Raw genomic sequence first — 18600 nt, 5'->3', positions numbered from 1 at the left:
TTGCTATCATCCCAGTCCTTGTATCATTGCAGGTTCTCCTCTCCCTCACACACTTGTATATTAAAAGCTCTTCTCACCAGGCTGGCCAGCCTGTTAGCAAAGATAACTTTGCTCCAGGTAGTCAGATGAGTTGCTTCTATTACAAGCAGCCACCGAGTCTCTAAAAGGGTCCCATCAACACAGAAACCCAAACCCTGTTGCTGACAGTAGCTCCAAAATTATTTGTTGGCCTGTAGGATCTGCCCAACCTTTCTCAAGCCCTTTCCCCTCCTAACTGGGATCAAGGAGAAGACTACCTGAACCCCTGCACTCTTAACCATTCCCCCCAGAGACATATAGTTGATAGTTTGCCACCCAATACAAAGAGACCCTGGCAACAGGATTATCATAATTAGTCTTTGCATACTAAATTCCTGACCTCTTAAAGTACTTGATGAAAGAAGAAATACTAAAACAGCAGAGTCTTCCTCAGAGGATTTGCTTTTGTGGTTGTTTGGTTATGTCTCAGTGAGCAGTTTAAAGGAAGAATGCCAAAAGCCTGTGACCCTGCACCAGACTGCAGTACTGGTTAGTAGGCCATGCAGCAATAAACACATTGCAGATACATTTTCCTAAGTGAACATTTAAGATAACCTTTGATATTCTATTCCTATAGACTATAAAATTCCTCTCATCCACTATTTCCTATCATAAACAAGTTACTAAAGAGCTATGTTGCATATTTTCCCCTTCAGGCAGATTACATTGTTGTTTTCAAGTATGCAACACTCCTTTCTGTCCAAAATTTCAGTCTCTTTCAGTCACTTACTGTTATTTGATTTGTACTCAGAGTACCACCCAGCTAGACAGATAATGCATATAGGCAAATCAGTTATGAGATATCATTGAATCAAGCAGGTTGGAAGAGACCTCCAAGATCATCCAGTCCAACCTAGCACCCAGCCCTGGCCAATCAACTTGACCAGGGCACTAAGTGCCTCATCCAGGCTTTCCTTGAACACCTCCAGGGATGGTGACTCCATCACCTCCCTGAGCAGCCCATTCCAATGCCAATCACTCTGCCAACAACTTCCTCCTAACATCCAGCCTAGACCTCCCCTGAGCCTCCTCTTCTCCAGGCTAAACACCCTCAGCTTCCTCAGCCTCTCCTCACAAGGCTGTGCTCCAGGTCTCTCACCAGCTTTGTTGCCCTTCTCTGGACATGTTCCAGTATCTCAACATCCCTCTTGAATTGAGGAGCCCAGAACTGGACACAGGACTTTAGTACAGGGATTGCCTTAATTTCACTTTACAGAGGAAGCCAACTTTTTTAATCTTTAATTTGCAGACATATGAGAAAAATATCAATCTGATTTTATAGAAAACATCTGCATAGGAAGTAATAATACTCTCATCATTACATTGCACATGACATTTATTTGCCAGAAACAATGGCAAATTCTAAACTTGAGATTTCAAAATGTACAATGAAGAAAAGACAATTATTTTAATTAGTACAGAAAAACTACTGGCTGCTACCCAAAGCATACAATTGTTAGAGGAGCTGTCAAAACCAAATGAGAGTCCTATCAAAAGGCACAGACTACGCTTCAGCATCTGGGTTTAGTTTTAGTTTGGCCAGTAGCTACTTAGCTACTTACAGTAGCCATAATGAAAATGAAACTGCTGGCCCTTAGCTAAAGCCATGTACTTTGGCCATGTACATATAGTTAAAGCACACTAATGCCTGAAAATCAGGGTGAGGGCAACTCTACAAAAAAGTTTTCAAACAGTCCTATGGAGCTCAACAGAGGTGTTTAAAACATTTGTTCCAATGAAAAATTGTTTGACATTCAATAAATAATTTTTCAGTTCTTCTTGCTCATTTTTTCCCTACAAATCATAATTGTTGCATAATTACATTCTATTAGATTCATTTCAGGGCTTACCTCCCACCATCTGTTTCGTATTTCCAGATCAGTAAAATGCTAAGAGTTGCAAGGCTGGCAAAGGAGCTGTGATTCTGAATGTCATTTTCTTTTTTAAAGGTATAGCTAAACAAAACTGCCCCATCAAAGTCATAAAAGTATTGCAACTGCTGTCTAACCAATACATCATTATAGTTTGCAACTGATGCTTCTTTACTGCTTCTTGGAGAACAAAAAACCCAGTAAACATTATGAGGCTCTTAAGGCATAAACATCTGCCACAGCTTGACACCACCTCCCTGCCCCCTAGGTATTGTGCTAAATTCGGATGTTGAGTTTGAAAGGTCTTGAGGGTACGGAGAGCAGAGATGAGACACAGGGTAGGAAGAGATGAGATATGAGTGGTATTGCACATGCCACAGACAATTCTAGTCTTTTTGAAAGAGCTACCATTCCTATGCTGACAACTTAGTTTCCCTTCCTTTATCATACTTACTAGAAAGATCAGTGCAAAACACCAGAAATTTTACCCCACATTTTTAACCATACAAAACAAACTCAAGCAAAGACCCTTCTGAGACTAGCAATTACTGTCCATCACAAAAAGCAAGCTGTGGCTCATTCACAGTACTCAATACAATTGGAATGCAAATCTTTGATGAGTTTCAGGATGAATGCACCAATCCTTTACGACCATAGCTTTCTTACAAGAGGGTCTTGGTCTTACACTTCAGTGTTTATGAATGTGTCTGTCTGCTAACACCTCCCTGCTACACTAATTTTAAATACTGCCCCAAGTTTCAGCTTGTTACTGTACAGCTTCAGTTTCAAAGTTTCATCACTCATGACCTACTGAGATATTTGCCTAGAACGTAATGGTGAGCAAGAATACAGACTTCAAATTATGAGAATTCATGCTGCCAGATTATGAAGGACCATTAAGGAGTGTCTCAGCATGGTAGTGATGAAAGTATTTCAATAATGAAACATGTCAACACAGGCTCTGACTCTAACTTAAGGTAACAGTCTCTTGCTGCCGGCAGAATCCAGCCACACCAGCAAACTGCGGATTGGACAGATGCTCAAGAAGCTAATGACTTGAAGAGACAAAAAGCAGCCTGAAGAGAATGACAGACAGTTCATTCAGCTGAGCTTCTATTAATCAGTCATTCAAGAATGCAAATAGCAGTCTCCCACTTAAACTAAGAGAAGATTGCACAAAAAAGGTCAGTGCCTTAGTGAAAGCCACCAAAGCAGAGTCCAGACAGGAAGTTTTCTGTTGCTAGTGCTTCAGACTTTTCAGGCATTGTACTTATTTACTGTGCAGGGATATAAGAATAAACATCTTATAACTTAAGGGTTACGAACTCAAGGATAAGCATCTTGTAACACAAGGGTTTTGAACCTGAATAGTTCTAATATTAGGAGCTGGATCATTTCAAGATAAAACTGAAAGTTAGTTTAGGTCCAGGATAGGCTACATGTCTGTGTCTACTGAGAGAGAAGAAAGAGAGCTATAAAGCTGGGTTTTTTTTTTCCTTTCTTTTTCTGAGCAACAGATTCTCTTATCTATGTCAGTACTGTATCCATTTTCAATGAAGTAGATGCATCCAAGAGCAGTTCATAAAGAAGGGTGGGGAGGAACCTCTCCATCTTCACCTGGCCTGAAATATGATGAGTGGCTATCCACAACCATTTATCCAGTGTTAACATGCTAATGGATTGAAGAAGAGCTGTTCTTCCTACAGAAGGGAGGAGTCAGATGACAAACCTCTTGCCCAGGAGTCCTGAGCAAGAATGGAGTAAGGCCATAATTTCTGATGCCAAGATTTTTACTTTCTGAACAAAGCAAGAGTTTGCCTGGCATACACAAATTGAAGAAGGTATCCAGCAACCTCCATGTCAGTATTCAGGCTAAGGTAAACATAAATATTCACTATTTTACAGCTACTCAGAAGAGATAAGTAAGTTACAAAATACACACAAGATCCTTCTCGTTAAGATGAATCCTTTCTTGCCAGTCTCTCTCACTCTTGTTCTCCTCTCCTGTCTGATCTCACCTGAACTGGGGACTCCAATTAAAGCCTTTCCCAGTCCCAGCATTCATAGCCACTTTGGGGTATTAGTTTCAAGCTTGCTTTTTCTCAAGAACATATTTCTCTTTTATTCAGATGATTTCAACACGCTTACAAGTGAACCAATGGCTAGTTAATTTGGGTAGCTGGTAGATGCTGCAGTCTCTGGTTTTCTCCAAAGCATCTTCCAAAATGATGGCAGAGTCAAAGCGTTTCGTAATTCTGTCTATGTCAATACTGATGGTTCCTATCAGGTTTTCCAGTCGTGGGAGGCAGGAAGTAGGAGTCTGATGAATGATCCTGGCTAGGTTTATAAAAGTATTGTCATTGCAAAAATAAATTCAAGTTGTAAGTAGCAGTCAAAGGATGCAAACTTTCTCCCAGGAAACTCACATGATCAACTCCCAGAAGAAGAACTGATCATCCACAGCACAGTGAGCTACAGTTTCTGGACAGTAGTTTACCCAAGAGTTTCTTTGCAATACAGTCCTCGCCTAAGTCCTCCAGTGATTAACAAGGAATTTGTACCATACCACACAAAAGTCACAAGACACTTTCATAGTGACTTTGTGCCTTACCTATTATTATGCAGCATCAGGCCAAGCAGTTCTTTGTTTGCCTCTTAAATAAATACAACATAGACACAGAAGCTAAACATTAATTACAGAGGTCTCATCTTGTTGCTGTCTTCCAAAATCAGCAACACATTACTATGACTTGCACTCACTTTTTTGTTAACTACTCTTGCTTCACAACATGGTTTGCTCACGGTTCAGACTGGTAGGTGTTACTGTGGGCTACAGGTCTTCCTGTGGCTGGGGATTGTAGAAGATTTAGCATGAGAAGTCTTGGGGAGGAACCAAAGGCAACAAAAGGGAGGAGTCAAGGTAGTTTGGGGAGGACCAACTATGCTAGATAGAAAGATAAATTGATAAATGGGGCAGCTCAATCTACACAGGTGGCTGTTCAGGACTTGTTTTGGCCAAGTCTTGTGCTTGATCAATCCAGACCTATTAAGACTGCATACTCAATCTGCCCAGCAATAGGATCTGGGGACATAGGGCTGGGACAACTCTGCATGATTCTACTGGGCTACAGTGATCCCTAACACACAAGGAATAACTTCAACAGTGGAAGGGCCAAGTACTTTCCAGTAAGCTTCACTTTTGCTTTTGGATTGCAGAAGCTGGATAATATGCAAAGGTTGGGAAGATAAAGGACTGTTTAGGAAGAACAGAATGGCACTGTGGAAAAAATGCCTAGGCAGTTGAAATCTCTTCCACTTGCTCATAATAAAAGAGCTAAAGTGCCCTCTAGAAAGCTTAGGGAAACGGTGTTAGTAAGGCAAATTATAGGTTGCATAAAGACATATTAACAGTTAATGAGTTCCATATCCTGGGACTTCAGTAAGTTATAAAAAAAGAATGAGAAAGAAAAGAAAAATGTCAGTACTAAAACCAACATTTGAAGTTACATTAGCCAGGATGAAGTGAGTAAAGCTATGAAACACAGCCAGTGGGGCAGAAGTTCAGAAGGTATTCATTCCTGTGGCTTACTCAAATACCTCACAGCACTCATTTCACACTCTCTAGTAATACTTTGCTGAAGCATCTGACATTAACAGACAAGTTAATAATTAGATAATTAGTATTGTCTGCTGAGTAGTATTTTAATATACCTCACTGCAGATTTTTCCTACTCTGCTTAAATAGCACCATCCAACAGTTGGGGGTCACAGAACACATCTGGTTGGAAGACTCTGACCAGAGAGATCATCCAGGTCAACCTTTGACCCAGTACTGAAGGGTCAACACTAAACCAGGTACAAAGGGCAATCTCTTCCCTGTTCCTGCTGGCCACACTGTTTCTAATGCAAGCCAGGATGCCATTGACTTTCTTGGCCACCTGAGCACACCATCTTCGGCTTAGTGATCATGCAACAACAGAATACTCAATTCCTGGTGAAGTAAGGAGCAAGGTCAGTAAAACCACTGCCAGGCTTCTGGAGGGCAGACTCAGGACACTGGTTAAGAGTGTCCACTGGGAGACAGTTCTGAAGGGCAAAGGGGTCCAGGAAAGCTGGACATTGTTCAAGAAGGAAGCCTCAGAGGTGCAGGCTGTGCCTATGTGTTGTAAAATGGACCGTCAGAGAAGACAACGAGCCTGGCTGAACAGCAAGCTCCTGTGGCTCAGGAAAACGATGGCACTGGGCACAGCCAGCATGGGTTTATTAAAGGCAGGTCCTGCTTGACCAACCTCATTTTCTTCTATGACCAGGTGAACTGCCTTGCGGATGAGGGAAAGCCTGTGGACATTGTCTGCCCAGACCTTAGTAAAGCCTTTAACACCATCTCCCACAGCATTCTCCTCGAGAAACTTGCAGCCCGTGGCACAGCCAGGTGGACTCTGCTGGATTAAAACTTGCCTGGATGGCCATACCCAAAGAGTTGAGAAAAAGGGAGTTAAATCCAGCTGGTAGCTGGTCACAAGTGGTGTCCCCCACAGCTCAGTATTTAGGCCAGTTGTCTTTAGTATCTTTATTAATCAACTGGATGAGGAGGTTGAAGGCACTATCAGCAAGTTTACAGACAACACTAAATTGAGCAGGACCAGTGACATGCTCCAGGGTAGGATGGCACCACAGAAAGATCTGGATAGGTCACCAAAATACAGTTTAACAAGACAAAGTGCCACATCCTGTACTTTGGTCACAACAACCCCAAGCCACACCACAGGCTTGGAGGAGAGTGGCTGGAATGCAGCCCAGTGGAAAACATCTAGAGGTGGTGGTGGATTGGCAGCTAAACATGAGCCAGCAGTGTGGCTAGGCCTGCATCAAGAACAGTGTGTCCAGCAAGAGCAGGGAAGTGATCATGTCCTGGTTAGGCCACAGCTTGAGCACTGTGTTCAGTACTGGGCACCACAGTACAGGAAAGATGCTTAGGTCCTGGAGTGTGTCCAAGTTGGCAAGGGCTTTGGAGGGCATGTCCTATGAAGTGTGGCTGAGAGAGATGTGATCATTCAGTCTGGCTGTACTGAGGCTGGTGCTGGTCTCTTCAAGTAACTAGCAACAGGATGAGAGGAAAGAGGTTTCAGTTGTGCCAAGGGAGGTTTACTTCAGATGTTAGGGCAAACTTCTTTGCTGAGAGGGTGGCATAGGAACAGGCTGCCCAGGCAGGTGGCAGAATAACCATTCCTGGAGGTGTTCAATAAGTGTAGATGTGATGTTTCAGGATACAGTTCAGTGGTCAGGGTAGTGGGATTACAGATGAACACGATCTTAAAGGTCTTTTCCAACCTTAATGATCCCATGATTAGGGATAGAGTGTAACTGGGGACTTGCCAGCGTCTGGAAACAATTGGTCTTCCCCAGTTTCAGCAGTTCTGTGACTTCCTAGAGGGATGAAATTTTCTGTTGGGAAAGTTGAACTAAGATAACATGTTTTGTGGAGGCCTTTGACCTCCTTAACAAGTTAGACTTTACTAAATGACTCTATTAGACACACTTCTCAATAAGAAAATAACTGTTACATTACATCATCCATAAGCTCCATTACAAGACTGATTTCTCATCATTTTCACAGTCAACACTCTATAGAAGGCTTATCCTGCAAAAACTTGCTTCATACTGTCCATACATACTCCATACTATCATGAATCAGCCTGATTTGAGATTTGCATAAGGGGATTCCTGAACAGGACTGGTTTAAGATTACATAAATCTTTACTCCAGTAGAGCATTAACAGAGCACTTCTTGTACTGAGTGCCTGTGCCCACATTTGGCAGCAGGGAGGCTGCTGGGGTAGCCTTTCTGAGAAGAGGCCAGGGGTTGTCCTGTGTCTTTGCACAGCTGGTGGCACTTCTGGGAAAAAATATTTAAGAAAAGACTGAAAATGCCAGGCAGAGAGAAGAGGGTGGGGGGGAATGTGAGAAACAGTGAGGAAAACCAAAGATTCTGATCATGACCCTGTAACACCTCTTTTGGCCCACTTTCTTTCTCCCTGAAGGGACTTGGACTGAGTGTAACCTGCAGTGATAACAATGCAGGAGGAGAGGAGTCTGGGAGGAGGTCAGTGTGAGCCTGGGAAAGCAGGGAGGAAAACTGTTGTTTTAATCTTTGTCTTTTGTCCCACATTAGCTTTTTTTTTCAAAGTTACATTAACTGGTAATAAATTAAGTCAATTTTTCCCCAGTTTGCTCTGTCTACTACAGTAATCAGTACCCCCAACTTTATCTCAATTTATGAACTTTCTCATTCTTTTTCTTCCTCTCTTGCTCTCCCATCCTGTCAGAAAGGGGAGGGAGCAAGAAGCCAAGTAAGGCTGCTAGTCTAGGCTAAGCCACCACATATCTCTCAACTAAAAACCCCAAAAAATAAAATCCACAAGTGAGACAATAAAATTGGCCCTCAGTGATCTGTTGTTTTTATTGAAATGGGTGGCTAAAAACATGTCAGGCAGGAATTTTGCAGAGAGGGGATATAGTCACATATTTGCCACAGGATTTAGTCAAAACACAGTGATTCTCCCCTCCCTAAAGGGATTTGATTGAAGAATTGCACGTAGAAGCTTTCTGAGAAACTGTAAAACATCCAAGAAGGCACAGAATGTATTAACCCCTGTCGCTGTAGAGAAAGGAGCTTTGTATATGGGGGAGTTGGAGAAGTGCCAGGGTACATGTACTCAAATATCAGTGCATGCTGAAAAGAAGCCGTGTCTGTGAGCTTTATCTCAAGAGACAGAAAGAGAAAGGGCTTCTGACATTATTAATAAGAGCATGCACAGCAGTGATAAATCACTAAGCTGAAAACTGGCAGGTTCTGAAAAACACAGAAAGGAGATTCAAGACTTGAAAGTGGTTGTGCAGAAGAAGTAGAAAAGATTCCTAGAAATCAAATATGAAGTGAAAATTTGATGGATAAGTCATAGACATTAAATCCAAATTAAGCTGGCACAGTGACACTACCAGATATACAACTGGAGGTTTGTTTGAGATAAACTCATAGTACTCAGAGCAGGCAATAAGAGAAGAAAATCTTTTGAAACTCCTTCAATGGGCAGGATAAAATAGATAGAAAATTTTAATCTAGGTTACTGAGGCTGCTGGAAAAACTACTATTGAGCTACACAAGCCACTGGTAAGAGTCCTGTAATGACAGAGTGAAACTGAAACACAATCTAATTTAAGGACAGAAGAAAAAACTAAATTAGGGAGTTTAAAAGATATCCACACCTACCAGCACTACTTAGAGGCTCAGACATTTGATAATCAAATAGAGAGCACTGCATAATCAGTCCTCCAAATCACAGATGAAAATAAGTGTTAGAAGCTTTGAAGCTGTCTGGAATTATTAATATAAATGTCTCCATCTTGTATTTCTTAGGGAAGAATCATAGAACGAACCAGGTTGGAAGAGACCTCCAAGATCATCCAGCCCAACCTAGCACCCAGCCCTGGCCAATCAACTAGACCATGGCACTAAGTGCTTTTCCTGAACACGTCCAGGGATGGCAACTCCACCACCTCCCTGGGCAGCCCATTCCAATGCCAATCACCCTCTCTCTCAAGAACTTCCTCCTAACATCCAGCCTAGACCTCCCCTGACACAACTTGAGACTGTGTCTCCTTGTTCTGTCACTGGTTGTCTGGGAGAAGAGACCAACCCCCACCTGGCTACAACCTCCCATCAGGTAGTTGTGGACAGCAATGAGATAAAGCCTGAACCTCCTCTTCTCCAGGCTAAACATCCTCAGCTCCCTTAGCCCCTCCTCACAGGGCTGTGCTCCAGACCCCTCATCAGCTTCATCACCCTTCTCTGGACATGTTCCAGTATCTCAACATCTCTCTTGATTTGAGGAGCCCAGAAGGGGACACAGTACTCACAGTTAAATTTTTTAACTGCAGAAGGGCTAATAGTACACCTCAAAGCAACTTACTGAATATGTTCTTCCACCAATGTCATTTATAGCTACTATAGAGACAAACCCCCACTTGGCTACAGCCTCCCTTCAGGTAGTTGTAGGCAACAATGATCTCTATGACTAGAAGGGTTATGGGGAAATCTTTGTCCCACTGGAAGTGAAATTTTTGGGCTTATGTGACCCTGAAAAAAGTGCATTAGCTAAGCATTTCTGAATGACAAACATCTACCTGCCTCTAGACATCAGCGGGCTGCACAACTTGCCATAACAGACCAAGTGGATCCTGGATAATTGACAGTTCACATGCTTTTTTCACACACTGACAACAATATTGCTGTGCTTTATTAGTTTTGTCTCATAACACTGATTTCAGATTTTCCAGCTTGCTAGTGTCAAATCCACCCTAATATTCACATTGGAAAATTTTGCCAGACAAATCTCCACATGCAGGAGAATGACTGATGGCATTTGCTTTCCTAAGTCTAGTTTCTTCTTATACAAATGGCTTTCTTCAACAAGTGGGATAGATGTTCACAGAAGGCACCTCCTTACATAAAAACCTGGTTCTAATGCTTGCAAAAATGGTGAAATGTCAGTCAAGACAGAAGTCACAACAGTAGCAATTTGGATGATGGTTGTCTCCTCTGTGTTTTGTGGCCTAGACTGTAGGTCTTTTTTCAGATCAGAGGTACTACCTAATTGTGTCTGTTGTGCTGTTAACTCTTAAAATCTTACCACCTTGATCAAGGACATAGCACAGCCACGGAATGTATTAGGGGTGCTACTAAATGCCTCAAAATCACCTATTTACTGAATTGTTATGAAACTAATTAACTGCTGGCTTGAATTCATTTGGTCATACCCAAATCATTTCCTGCCAAACATCTGTAGAGGATCAAGTTAATCTTTGCTGTTTTGCTATAAAATTGTAATATTATTTCTTGAATATTTCTTTCATTGACCATTTTTTTGTCATTTCTGGGATGCAACTTCCACTTGAGGTGGAATAGCCTTTATAATCAAACAAGGAAAGTTTTGATACCATTACTCTTTCTGAATCAATTCCAAATTCACTTCTATCCCAGCTATGCATTTCTCGCTGATGTTGTTGTTTCTGCACAGTATTTTTTGCTTGTTCTTTCCCACTACTCCCACTGAAGTCATTCAGTTGTAATCTCCATCACTTTGAATAATCTTTATACTGTGCAAAGAGAAGAAATATGCACTAGCTAGGCACTAGGAGAAAAGTCTATTACTTTTAAAACATACCTGGGTTGGGAATGGAGCTAAAGGAAAAAAAGTCAAGAATTTATAAAAACTCTTTTGGGTCAGTTTTGCTAATTCAGAAGTTTGTTACAGTTTTGCCTTTCTTTCAAATATGTAGTCTAGTTTTCCAGTAAACTGATCTACAGTGTATGTAAAGCAACAGCTTTTCAGAAGTGCTGGATGGAAGTGTATTTTGCTCCAATACAACTGAAGATGAGGTAAGAGTTGTGTGGGGAGGAAGAAAGTGATTGAGCTGAAGACTCTGCAAGTAAACAAGAGTCCTTAAGAAGGGAGAGACTGCACTCTTCTTGAAACTGTTTTTGCCCCTACTCCATGAAAAAAAGAAAGTATAAACTTTCTCCCACAGTCTGGCAGACACTTTCCCCTGTCTGCATTTAATCAACATCTTCCCATTACGGGTCCAGTTTTCACTCCCTCAGCTTTTATCACTTGCCCTTCATTAAGGAAACAGAAAATTAAAAATCATATTTTTCTTCTTTAGTCCCTCATTTCTTTCAACTTAAGCTTCCTCTAAACATACAAAAAGATCACCTATCCACTACCCATCATAGACAAGGAGGTGCAGCATTCTTCTTTAGGTGTCAAACACAAGCTAACCTTTTCCCCATTGCACCCAATGTGATGAAATCAAGATGCTTTGACTTGGAAAACGTTGTATGGAAAGAAACTTGCATAGTGTTAATAAACACAACATGACATAAGTATGTATACTAAGAAGAAAATCCCACTGAAGTGAGAAAAATTTGTACAGGCTTCAAAGAACTTTGGATGAGGTCTTTGGTATTTGCATTAGGCGACAGAGCTAAAAACGATGGAGAAATGAAATCCTTGAAACTGTCCAATTTATTCACAGAGAGACTATTTAAGGTCATATCAAGCTGTTCTTGTCTCTGCTTGTCCTGTACATCATAAATCACTGAAGGGAATAATTACTTTTGGGGTTACTTCATAAAGAAAATGTTATTTGAATTTTTGAATAACAGGAAATAGAGTTATATGTTGAGCTTGAAATAGATTTTACTGTTCATACTAGACAAGCAGCCAGACAAAACTAATTCTTTCTTCCCCCCCTCAAAATATTTCAAGTGTTTTCATACATAGGACCTACATTAGAACAGTTTTATCAAGTTACTATGTGTGTAATTATACAATAATACCAATCAGACCTTAGCTGAGAATGAATACTGCAAGCCTGTCTTGCAGCTAGGATGATATGAAATCATGTATATACACATACAAGTGGCTCTTTCACTACTCAAAGTTCACCTGGGGGAAAAGTACAAGCAACATGATTTTAAAATGCAGGTTCAAGAACTATTCTTATGGATGGTGGGATTTAGTGCTTACTGTATAAAGTGGTAAAGGAACACAAAGAACCAAAAGTGATACCTCCACTGTAGCAACCCTTCAATAATCCTGAACATACTGGGGGTTTTTTCCCTTCTGTTTTACTTAACCCCTGGACCCAAATTTAAGAGTACTGACTTAAAGATATTTTCTGTAACAGCCAAGTTAAATAAAAAAGCTGATTATATTCAGAATATCACACAAGTCGTATGTGTTATGATCTGACCTTCTGGATCTGGTTTACTCGCATTTGTTTTTTCTGGATCCTTCACCTTGGATTTATTTGTTTCTTTTCTTCTCTCTATATCTTTAACTGAAAAGTAAGAATAAGGAAAAAAAAATAAGAATCAATCTAGAAAGAGCATAATCAGAAACATGTTAATTTCTTCTTATAGAGAAAGAAGTTGCATGCAACATCTTGTGATATGCTTCAATAACAAGTTAGTGGCTTTTCCTTCCCTTAGGGTTTATTCTTCTTTTTATGTATCTTTCCCTATCTTATCATCATCAACGTTCTCAAAAGCAACTCTTCTCGCACAGGAGAGTCCAACTACAGTGACATCAGCACCTAAGCCCACACTGACAAGATCCAGCACTGGAAATAAAGTCCAGAAAATTGGCAAAGTTAGCTGGGGAAAAAGTCCAACATTGTAGAGTTCCACTCCAAGTCATTCAACATAAAAGCACATAAGCCAGCTGTTACACTATCCTCTTTAAAGAATCAGCTTAGATTCTATGTCCAAATCTATGTTCAGGGCACCAAATACTCTCTTGAGATTAAAAGTTATTCCAAAGCTCAGACTTGAACAGTTTCCTGTCCCATAAGTGGGTGAGATACCTCCCTTATTACATCCCAAATCTCTCATAACAGCCAAATGGAAGTCAGCTTGATTAACAATTCCTAATATTGCATTAGTAGTCAGTATCACTCTACTCATAGACAGGAAAATCATTGCTAAAGGCACATATTATGGAGGGGAGAAAGGAAAAAAATCCTTTCAAAGTTTCCTTAGGATGACAATTAGTGCAATGTCCCAGCTGTCTGTAACAGCCAGGAATAGCTTAAAACAGAATATCTTTCATAGAAAATAAAATTATACTTCAGTTAAAAATCCTAAGTTTTTGTAGAGCTGGATTATCACCAACATTCATGGATGGAAAATGAGTCTTAGCTCATGTCAGAGTGTCTCTGTGCTGCATCACTCAAAAACGTTGTCAGAGGGTGAAAGAAGATTATCTGTCTCTTGAAACAAAGTATTCTGTTTAACAGAAGCAGAGTGAAAGTCAAACGGATTTCATCAATTTACCCAATAGTACATGGAATATCTGAAACATTCAGAGTGCTCCCAGTTCCAAAGCAAGGTATAATCACAAGACTACCTTATGGTATCAGGAAGGCAGCAAGCCATTGGCAATCATTTAAGTGTGACCTTCAAGCAATAACGCTCTGCAGAACCTGAAGCCCTCACACACTTAGAGAGACCAAAATATCATACCTACAGCATGTTTTTACAGCTGCATTTGAAAGGAAAAGATTCCACAGTGATCCTTGTTAATTACATATTAGGTACAGTGACTTACAAGCAGCACTAGAAAATACACCTGGCTGAATAAAGAAGAAAACTCTTAACAATGAAATTTTATGGTAGGCTTGAGAATTCTTTCAACATCAGTTACAACTCAACAGCATAAAAAAAAAATATTTCCAATGCCCTAACACAGAGGATATTCTCAAAGCTTTGTAGATATTTGACCTTTCTTCATCTCCAGAGTTAGTGGCCACTCTTCAGAGATGGCAAAAGTAAACTAGAACAGAGGACAGGAAGAAAATAATTTGTATACATGCTGTATCTAGTTTTACTCATGCAAGGTATTGTGTTGTCAAATGAAACTCCAGCCTCAATTAGATGCTACATGTTTTCACCCGCAGCAAAGAGTACAACGAAAAGAACAGAACCCTCATATTCTTCAATCAAGTTGCCAGCTCTACTTTTCTTGAATAATAGAGGTAGTTAAAAAACCTGTTACACTTTGTATTATAGGAGTTGGTGTAGCTTTCTATGGGCTGCTCTCTAATGCTAAGGTAATCCGTGGTTTTGTGGGTTTCCTAACTGCGATAGAACTTGAAGTAGTAAACACAGAGCTGCAGCGATGAAAAAGTAGAAAGACTCTTACAGATCACATCAAGCTGTCAGCATATTTTATCTTGCCTTAGTTGTAAGAGACAAGTAGTTCAGCAATGACAGTGACAAATATTCTGTGTCAAGGGAATTCAGCAGGGTTTCACCTGTATTCCCAGATGGTCCTGGGTTTGACTTCATCAACCAAATCTCCACTGATCATATTTAAATTAACTGTTTAAGATACAGATCAAGAGAAACCAGATAAGATATATATCACTGTGATGCAAACATGAAGAGTATATATAGATCAGAGTTCTAAAAAATAATGTTTTAAGCATAATTTGTAAACATATTTGACAGATGAAGACCAGTAAGAACTTATCCTTTCCTAGTGTGATTGAACTAGCAACTTGTTGCCAGCTGACATAGCTATAAAAAATGTTTTAATAAAAAGTTGGATGAAGAGAAAGACATCTTTAAAGCATCAGAATATAGCACTTCCCTTTTTGATTCTGCTCACTGAAGATTCTTTTCCACAAGTTGTTCATTAATTTCACAACAAAATGGGGAAGAAAAGGGTTCCAAATGAATGGAAACAAAAATAGCCTGAAGCAACAATCTCCTGAGCAAGAACAACTGGATCAGTGCTGTATGTGCATCAGTTAAAAATCTGTGGCTCTGATTGGCCTTTCCATTGTTCCCTTTTGTGTCAGGCCTCATTAAAATTTCACAAGTTATACTAAATATCTGTCAAATTTGGCATGTCAGGCATAAAGATACATACTTCTGAACTGGCCTTGCGCTGGCTTACTCTCCTTGTCTTCACTGAATGCAATGATCTGAAGGGCATAGTTCTGATCTGGAATAAGACCTTGAATAATTGCTTTAGTTGCAGTGTTTTGAAGAATTAATTGATTGGTTTTTCCACCTGTAAGACAAAAAAACCCACCATGTAACTTAGTTTGCTTTTCCTACAGCATGATACATGTAATAACTTCAAAACTATCTCAATCTCTACAGACCACAAATGTTCTCCCTTTTGGGATTATCCATATTGCCAGGCCAGAAGACACCCCAAAAAACCATCAAGTCAGGTAGCCTGACAAAGGCATAGAGCAGTTTTCTTAGACAGAATGGCTATAGAATGACCTAGCCCTTGTATCTGGGCCTCATGGAATAGCCACAGTGTCCAGCAAAACTGTTAATTAAGAAAAAACAGAAACATCTGGCAAAAAAACTGTTTAGTACCCACAAGCTTCCACACTGCTCTGCGACTATCTGCCAGTTCTGATCCCCTTATACTCATGCCATCTCTGAACAGCCTCTATTTCCTTTGGACAAGAAAATTCCCATGCACAAATACAAACAATATATATTATGTACATAAAAAACGAGTACATAGGAAATGTAACTAGCATCCACCCACTTCTACTACCTTAAGCATTTGATTCTCATATTCTCACCACCCATTGGGGAGGCTGATTTCTTTCTTCTGTTGACCAGTCAATATTCTTGTTATGCTTACAATTCCTTCATTCTGAAGGATAACACTAGCCTCTGAATAGCTGTTCAAGCTTTCACCTCAAAAGAGAACACACAGACTTTTGTTTTACCTGAACTTGGAGTGACAAGCAGCTTATATCCAGTGAATTGCCCTTTTGGGGCTTTCCAAGAGATCTGTACACTGTCAGGACTGACTACATTATACCTTAGTCTTGTTGGTGGGGACACTGCAAGCAGGGAGAGAAAACAACATTTTAAATTCAAATAAAAAGCAATGGGCCATTTTAAACAAATACACACAGAGGAAGACAACACAATTTTAACAGCACAGGATGCAAGTTATTCAAATTACCACATACATCAGTTTATTAGTTTGTAAAATGACACCCCCAGGTGCACTACTTCCCTCAGACATACCTCTCATTTATCTCTTTATAAAAATAAACTAACAACCTAACAGCAGAGGACAGAAAGACAAACAGTGTTAGATGTTAAGATACTAGTTTAGCAGGCAAAGCAGGTAAAAAAATATTCTCTTTGTTAATATATGGAAATTAAAATTGCTCTCCTTGCTTAAATTGACACTTTAACTAACCTCCTTTACCTCACATTACTGTGAACATTTCCCCTCATTTAAGGTTACTCAGAGCCAAATTTTCAAAGCCTTGTGAAGACACAGTAACCAAGAGGAAAGATAGGCATGCACAAAGCAGAGGGAACATTAGCTGCCCAATTTGCAAACCCAGCCCAAGTGGCACACAGACTTGTTCTGCTGCAAGCACTTTGGTCTCACTGAGACTAGCAGGCTTGCACAGGCTAGTCAAGACTTAGACAAGGGTGATCTGGATGGTAAGCAAATCTGGCTTCTGCTTTCTCTGTGCTATCGTCTAGGTTCTCAACAGAAGCAAACTGAACAAAAGTATGAAAGTATGGAGAAAAGTAACACACAGGAAAAAATAGAGAAATTCACCCGACATTGTTACTGCAGTATCAGCAACTTTGTGCCTGTGCATATAACTACCTTTCTCCACACCTCTGCGTCCCTATAGTCAAACTCCTCTGATACTGGAGAAGGCTCTGATCTGCTTCAGGAAGTCACATCCATCCTTCACAGCAAACTACTTAAGCAGAACTGCTACACGTGCAGCCTGTCAATGAAGGAAAAAATCTGGAATAGTTTGGCTGACAATTCATCTAGAGGGAAAAGCAGCCAGAAAAGCTACCCAGACTGAAGAACAGAAAGGGCTAGAAAAGCTCAGACTACTCCATCAACAACACCCCTCCTTTTCCCACTGCCCCCAGAGTCCCCTCAACTTTCTTCTTCACATCCCAAACTCTTGGTGTCTCTGTTATTTAAAGTTTGTTAATAAGCATTAAGAGAAGTTATCTGAAACACAGAAATAGACACTTCTTTTCCCCAGGGCCCAATTGGCTAGGATCATACCCAATTTGTTGGTCCACTAGATACAATACACCAACAGCTCTCATTTCTGAAATTTAAGGATTACAGCATATGGAGTATCTGAGTCAACAAGAAATGTGCAAGCCAGCAGTCTCTGGTCTTTCCATTTCACCTGTTACAGTCAGTGCTGCTCTGGAGCAAGCAGCAGCCAAAGCCCTAACCGATTACTTTTTCCTAAGTGTGACTTTTTCCAACAGCTTGGGGAAAGAGAGAAGAGGCAGGTTGTGGGTTTTGGAGATTCCTCTGTGACAGGATGGTGTTTTCTTCATGTGACATCTACTATTTTGGTACTAGAAGTAAAAATCTGGAGGTTTAATGTAAGAGATGTACTCTCTTGCATCCAACCTCTCAATCCATAAGGGACAGCTTTGTCAGACCAAGGACACATTCTCTACTTTTAATGTGTTTCAGTGTTAAGTCCTTCAAAGTACATACAAAGAGTACAGAAGCACCAAGAACAGCTAAGTAACAACTCTACCTTTTCAAATACTTCAGAGAACAAGCTCAAGAAGGCAGGCAAGGGGACACCAAATCCACACACTCAAAACTGTACTTATACACAGCACCAGACTTACACCCAAACAGGGTATTTCTCCGGGTGCTGGGCACAGTCTTGTCAGACCTCCTCTTAAGATTTCATGTCACCTCTCAGAAGTATAGAGACAGAAAGGCTGCAAGCAAGAGTTTGTGAAGGAATCACAGCAAACAGAAATTCAGTTCTTTGAAAATCTGGCCCTCGTATCACAAAACGTTTTGCTGGACAGGTTTCTGTAAGAACATTCAGCATGCTGTAACTGTAATAAAATGAGAGTCTATGGCAAAAAGCTTTGAAAGCCAGGCAGACTGTAGTCATGGATCATAGCTTTTAATTCATTCTCAAGAGTCACTCTTGTCTTTGAGCTCTAGATAAATCACAATGAATTGGGACTGAATGAACCAAGAGCGACAAACCATACCTAGAAGTTTGCAAAACA

The 18600-nt window shown here is 40.4% G+C and overlaps 1 protein-coding gene across 1 annotated transcript in view; it reads right to left on the bottom strand.

Moving 5' to 3' along the window:
- COL14A1 (collagen type XIV alpha 1 chain) overlaps positions 1-18600 on the bottom strand; it is a 109210-nt gene that overhangs the window by 83524 nt on the left and 7086 nt on the right. Inside the window, exons 4-6 of the mRNA XM_064154215.1 lie at positions 16275-16391; positions 15446-15589; positions 12765-12851 (exon numbers count right to left, since the gene is read on the bottom strand). Of these exons, the coding sequence (XP_064010285.1) occupies positions 12765-12851; positions 15446-15589; positions 16275-16391 (348 nt within the window). The remainder of the gene's footprint in view (positions 1-12764; positions 12852-15445; positions 15590-16274; positions 16392-18600) is intronic.

The sequence above is a fragment of the Pogoniulus pusillus genome, chromosome 14, assembly GCF_015220805.1.
Source record: "Pogoniulus pusillus isolate bPogPus1 chromosome 14, bPogPus1.pri, whole genome shotgun sequence".
In the NCBI taxonomy this organism is placed as follows: domain Eukaryota; kingdom Metazoa; phylum Chordata; class Aves; order Piciformes; family Lybiidae; genus Pogoniulus; species Pogoniulus pusillus.
The sequence above is the reverse complement of the archived record's forward strand: the minus strand, read 5'-3'. Positions and strand labels throughout refer to the sequence as shown.